Here is a 6,443-nt window from a genome sequence, read left to right on the forward strand (position 1 = left end):
GCTGCGCGAAAACTCATGGTCTGTGACGCTTTGATCCAAACACGACAGTCGAGAAACTGCTACAATTTCGATGGATTCGCGCATTTATCCGTCTTCGTCGCATCGCCGAATAATCCTCTTTTAATCACAAGATTTTCAGTTGATTGCGTTCATGTCATGAACTACGTGGCACATAAAAATCTGAGAAAAAAGTTAGGATATCAGGTCATAAAATTTTTAATTTTTCATAGAATTCTTAGTCTTTATTTGATATGAAAATACAAAGTAAAACAATAAAAAGATTTATATTAAAAAATATGTAAAATATTCGAACAGAAAACATCTAAAATTACTTTTCTTTGCAACAGAATCCTTTCAGAAATATTCACCTTTAATTAATCATCTTTTCATCATTTCATCTTTTTATATGTACAACAAAATATTTATTTGTTCTTTTCACGGTAGCTTCATTGGATCTGCAAATTCTCTTACGATATCATTTTTGGTTTTGTTCACATACGCGTTCTAAATTAAGTGCATGTAATTTTCACCATTAGCCACATTAGCCGTAAGCTTCTAAAGTGCACTTTCGAGATCGCCGACCGGCGTAATTAGGTAATTAATTTCTTCATTATGCTTGCACGAGCCACGATAACGAACTGCGCAAATCATATACACTCGTTATAATAAACGAGGAGGGTACTTTATTATATCTGCTAGCGCAAGCCGTTGCATAGATATTTGCTCCAAGGATTATGAATTGCGGATTGGAGTAGGTTACAAGGATATGTGGAATTACGAAGAAAGCCTTCCTCGTAAAATACATTTTAATAAATGACACACATACATACAGCTAAAAGATGACAATTTTCAGTGAGATTGATAGACATTTTCACCACAAAACAGTGTGTTAATATATGAACTGCAATATTTATCTATCGAGAGATCACTCATCAGGTACTTGTTATACTACATATATAAGTCTTCAAATCCCAAGACTTATTGGAATTTGTTTGTTTTGCAGTATTACTGGAATATTGCTGAATGATCTTTTTCTTTTGTTAATATATCGGGTCACGATTAGAGGGACAGGAGTTGAATATGTACGAATATGTCTCGAATCTCAATAAACTCAATGGTTAAGCATCATAACACTAAAATTAAATAATATCTTATCGATCATTATAAGTTCACATAATGTTTCACATAACTGTAAGAAATTCATTGTACAACAATCAAATGTACAATAAAGTAAATATCAAATGGTATCAAGGCGAAATATAATTGGAACTTTTTGAGATATATTCAAATCGATTTTTATTTGAAGTCATTTTATTTATTCAACAACATGTATAGGTATATTTTTACTTTGATATTTTTATGTTTCGAGATGTCCATAAGAAACTTGAACATATTTCAAAAAGTTCCTTTACCTATATGTGCAAACAATCTCTATTACTACAATTTTGCAGAATTGGGCAGACAAATGAAGATGTAAAATTTAATTAAAAATAGAGAGGTATACAAATCAAGGCAGTGCTTATTTCCTTTCTAATATTCCTTTCAGCTGTATGTATTCGCTTGATGCACCATTTATACGCGTAAAAGTCTATATAATATATATATATATATATATACATATATTAGAGAAACTCCATTTCTCGCTCGATACCGACGAATTTTAACTGCTCCGTTGGTCCATATCTGAAAATTATCGCATGATTTTAATCGTTTGCAATTAATAAATTAAACAAAACATTACGGCGACATACCTATAATCAAAAAATAATTCTTCACCCGGCTGAATCGCTCTCTTTGCAAAAATACCTATTCTATGATCACCGTTCACCATCATCACTTTCGCATAACAATTTGGATTTATTGAGTGATTAGCGAACCTTATTTTATTTCCTTTCCGTGTAGCGTCTACAACAAAATCTGAAACCGACCAAAAACTTTTAATTTTTATTATTTTTCAACATTTAACTAACCACTATATCTATCTCTACTTACCATTGTTAAGATTAAAGAGGAAACTACACATATATTTATCATATACTTTTCCCCTCCTGTCAGCTTCGTCTTGACTGATAATTTCGCCGCAATATTCCGAGATGAATTCATTTTTCGCTGCTGATTCTTTCAAAAAAATTCCCCAGCCCGCTACATCGGATGGCGCCATCAGAAGATGTTTGTCTAAGGGGAAAAAAAAAACGATATAAAATCTCCGTTTCTGAGTTTTGTGTGGATGGATTTTTTGTATAAAGTATATTTCAAAAATTCTACTCATTGAGATTATACTGATTTTCATTCTAATAAATTAAATTTGTTGGAACTTACGAAGACCACGTTGCACGCTGACATTTTTGCAAGATATAGAATTAATTTGGAAATGATCCGCGCCACACGTTTGGCAAAGATCCGGATCACATTCCCTGACGGCCAGATAACAAGGACATTGCTTTGTGTTGCATTGCGCCTTGCACCTACACCCAGGAAATCTGTTCTGGCATTCACTGCTGCACTGACAAAACTTCTCGCAGAAGTTTTGTGCTTGTATACACGGGCATGAATTATCACATTGACGGCCGGGATGATCGCAAGGTGCAAAATTGTGCACGTGATTAGCACCTATTCAAATGAAACGTACGAATTAGAGGCAAAATAAGAAGAGGGGATAGTATAAAATTAAACTAACCATTTAACATACCCGAGTCCTTCTTAAGTTGTATTTTCCGGCAATGCATAGACCACAACCGATGCTTCTTTTTCTTTTTTCGCGGCGGTGTGAAGTCCTTGAGATTTTCTATAGCAGGAATGTCCGAAGCTTCTTTCTGCGCAAATTCGTAAACTTCCTTGCATGTTTTTGTTAACATGATTTGCGCTAACGCACACGGATTACCAGGAAAGGCCTTGTGTAAAGCACGGAACAAGCTCTGCTCGGAACCTGTCCACGTGAACTTGTTGTCCATTTTAATTCGTTTGTCAAGACCCAACAGAGTGAAAGGCGTTTGGTTCTCAGGCTGCGCTTGATCTTCAATCATTTCTTCCGATCTTGTGTCTTTATTAACATTCTGCTTAAAATCTAATTTGAACAGGAACAACCTGTTAAGACTTGCATTAGAGAAATGTTTTTACGACGATAAGTGATATATTAACCTTGGCAACTGCCTCCTTGACTATATTTATTGCTATCATTGCTATCTTCACTGCTCGCCTCATTTCCTGAATCAACGCTCGCTTGCTTTCGCACCTTTCTCGGAGGACCACCGCGCTTTTCGTCACCTTCTTCGTCTTTGATGTCTGCCGCTTGTGCCGCCAGTTTTTCTTTCATTCCTTCCTGTAAAAAAATTACGGTATCGAATATCAGTCTTAAAAGTTCTTGCGTGTTCGATAAAATGAAAGCTTATAAAAAAATATATATTATTGATATTATATATAATATTACATACAGCCAAGAAAAAATTGCGACATTAAGTTTATATTTTTGAAGTGGCATTTTACTGACGTGAAACCACACGACTTACTAAATGCATATAACATTCCGTTCCGCACGGCTCTGAGAATGGTTTCAAGTCGGGTCCTTTCCGTTTCAATAAATTAGGTCCCGGGTGGCAAACTTGGAGACCTACAAGCAATATTATAAGTTCACTATATATGTACTCTTTCGGCTGACTTGCGGCATGAGTTGAATGGAGAAAAATTTAGTAGACACAGCGATGGACGATGAATGAAATATGATTGTGGATGAGCCCTTGACGATGCCTCTGTGCTAAACAAAAAAAAGCTCTTGATCGAATGCATTAGTTTTGTATGCAATGTTGTTCTTTACCTTGCGGCGAAGTCCCCCTGGCTGCTACGATAAATCAGGAATCACAAATTATTGCAATTAATATACATTCAACTTAGAACGCTTATAAATAAACAACACTGATCAGTTGTATTTCAATGAAGTTATTTCTCAGTTATTTCAATTTCATTTTATCTCTAATTTCATTATATCTCATTCTGTTCTCTATTATCGTTAAATATAATATTATCCTTTATGCCTTCACAAAATACAACTGGAATAATTAGATAGACTGCATTATTATGATATATACTTACGATGTAAAAAACAGTCGTATTTAAAGCACCTTCTGCAGAACAAAGTATGAAAGGAATGCATTGTCTGTTCCCTGGGCACACTTTTTGCATTTATACCATCTATATTAGGCGTACATTCTGGAGGCAAGACATTTGGATCTGATCTCTCTGTTAATTCAATATACTTTTCTTTCAACTCCTCAGGTCTGCCTTTGTCAGGAAACATGCTTGATATTGCCTAAAAATAATAATTCTAAAGCTGTTCCAGAATTATATTGAAGTGTTATGTATATGACTAACTGCTTTACATTGAATATATGCATTGATGGGAATGGAACAGTTAATGTCTTTCCATTTTCAATCTTCTCTATTTTTATTTCAGATCTTCCTTCAATATCCTTTTTTTCATCTTCTTTTTGATTATCTTTTTCTCTCAGAGGTTCCTTTCCCTTTTTTGTCTGTTCCTTTTCTTTATCTTCTTTTTCATAATTTACCAGTGCATTCACCAGATCAACAAAGATGGAATCATCCATAAAACCAGCTTCTCTATCACCATGAACCTAAAGCCACAAAATTAATATTGATAAAATTTTTTATTATTATTAATTATTAATATAAGTTGCCTTATATACCTTTCCATCATAATTCTTGATAAGCTCTTCGATAAAAGTACCATCTTGATCCAAGATTTCATCACCCATGTAAGGAATATTATGTAAAACAGTTTCATCTTCTACCATAAAGTTCTGCTGAATGGGTGCCCACGTATACATAGTTGGTATAGGAGTTACCGCATTAATTATTTTCACAGGACACGTTTGCACATCACCATCTGAACTAGTAACCTCTGCTTTCTTCATACAGGAAAGATGAGGTGGAATGTCTTGCATAGCTAACCACATGGCCTTTCCATCGGCCCAACGTTTTTGTTCAGCCATAAGAAGTTCTAATCAATAAATATACTTAAACATAGTTGTAGCACAAAGTTGTAAGCAGAAATTATGTACTGATTTTAATTATTCAGCTCATAAAATGAGTGGAGGAAAATAGATTAAAGTAGTTATTTAAAATATAAAGTCCTAGAATTTAAATTGATTAAATGGCATTGAAAAATTGTATTCAAGCAAAAATATTTTCAAATCACATGGTTAAAGTGGGTAAATGTAATATTGCATAGATTTGTCTTAGTTTTTCATCGTTTTATGCAATAAATGGAGAAATAATCTCTTTATAGTCGGGATTATTCGAGAAAGAAAAATGGAACATATGTAGAGGTTAGGAGCTGTAAAATTTCAACGAGGAGAGCGGGAGAACGCAACTTGCCCGTCATAGTTTTGTGATTCTGGTTCCACGCGATTTTGACTTCGTCCGCACGCTTGTAGCGTTTCATTTGCCGTAAACGCATATATTCCGATTTCACTCGTTTCCTCCATTCCGCCGAAACTTTTGCCTTTGACATCACGATAGACACACAAACCGCGTAACAGCTCCGATAAAACCGTCGTCAATGGCCGCGTCAAACCGCGAGTACGCGCCGACGACGATACGATTCAGTACCGCCATTCAGTAGAAGAGATATGTTCCTTCCAGCTGTACCATGTTGCATTTTTTGTATTTGAAACGAAATAACTATATATGTAGAGATGGATGGAAAAGAGTAAGAGGAAAATTTCATGGAGGTACAGAAAGTGCAGCTGAGGAGATTTGTATCGATTGCACCTGCTGCACCGCGACTCTTGCTCGTCGATAACATTTATAGGACATTATTAAAGATCGATTGCGTTTATTAATAATAACATATTGGGTAAATATTGGGTAATATATGTTTAATATCATAACAATATCCTGCGGCTAATATCAGCGATTCAATTCGACGCGTCATTACAAACTATAATGTGAAAAGAGATGCAAACTTACCCCAACACCGAAACAGTCGAATCTTGCCGACAAGAGGAAGCGCATACTGTTCTTCTATTTTATCAGTATGACTCTATTGTTCTCACGTGATGCGATCGACATCGGTTGCTAGTATCTGAAAAGATATCGTGTTTAATAGCAGTCGCGTAGGCCTGTTGATACGTTAAAATGAACGTCGTCGTAAGTTTCGATATTCTCAGCACTCGTTCGCTTGTTTCATTTTCAACGAATGAGAAAACGTAACAGACACGGGGCGATTACACGTGAAAATTGTGCTGATGTAGAACGTTGATGAATCGACGCGTTCAAGTGACATTTATAATTCTTTATATTCTCATCGCGACAAGTCTTTAAGGGATCGTACATCGTGATTCTGACATAGCAATTGAATAATGATTATTTCGTAATAATGCCGTTTACCTTAATATTCATTCCCGATACGTTGCGCTGCTTCGGAACAC

At 35.2% G+C, this 6,443-nt stretch overlaps 1 protein-coding gene across 4 annotated transcripts; it reads right to left on the reverse strand.

Annotated features, from left to right (window-relative positions):
* Positions 1–342: 342 nt before the first annotated feature.
* On the reverse strand, positions 343–5,691 carry E(z) (histone-lysine N-methyltransferase E(z)). 4 transcript variants are annotated; one of them, XM_025300153.1, is made up of 12 exons: positions 5,389–5,690; positions 4,698–5,011; positions 4,374–4,625; positions 4,087–4,303; positions 3,812–3,835; positions 3,507–3,607; positions 3,139–3,319; positions 2,678–3,064; positions 2,320–2,610; positions 1,993–2,175; positions 1,752–1,917; positions 345–1,683 (listed from the first exon to the last, which is right to left on the reverse strand). In XM_025300153.1, exons 1-12 carry the CDS (start codon positions 5,522–5,524, stop codon positions 1,623–1,625), a joined length of 2,313 nt encoding a protein of 770 aa, XP_025155938.1. In that variant the 5' UTR covers positions 5,525–5,690; the 3' UTR covers positions 345–1,622. The 4 variants fall into 4 exon arrangements, with proteins under 4 accessions (XP_025155939.1, XP_025155938.1, XP_019697550.2 ...); XM_011143116.3 differs by having other exon boundaries at positions 1,623–1,683; positions 2,690–3,064; positions 5,389–5,689; XM_025300154.1 differs by lacking the exon at positions 3,812–3,835 and having other exon boundaries at positions 343–1,683; positions 5,389–5,691.
* Positions 5,692–6,443: the final 752 nt, after the last annotated feature.

Source organism: Harpegnathos saltator, unplaced genomic scaffold (genome assembly GCF_003227715.2).
Source record: "Harpegnathos saltator strain DR-91 unplaced genomic scaffold, Hsal_v8.6 scaffold33, whole genome shotgun sequence".
Lineage (NCBI taxonomy): Eukaryota > Metazoa > Arthropoda > Insecta > Hymenoptera > Formicidae > Harpegnathos > Harpegnathos saltator.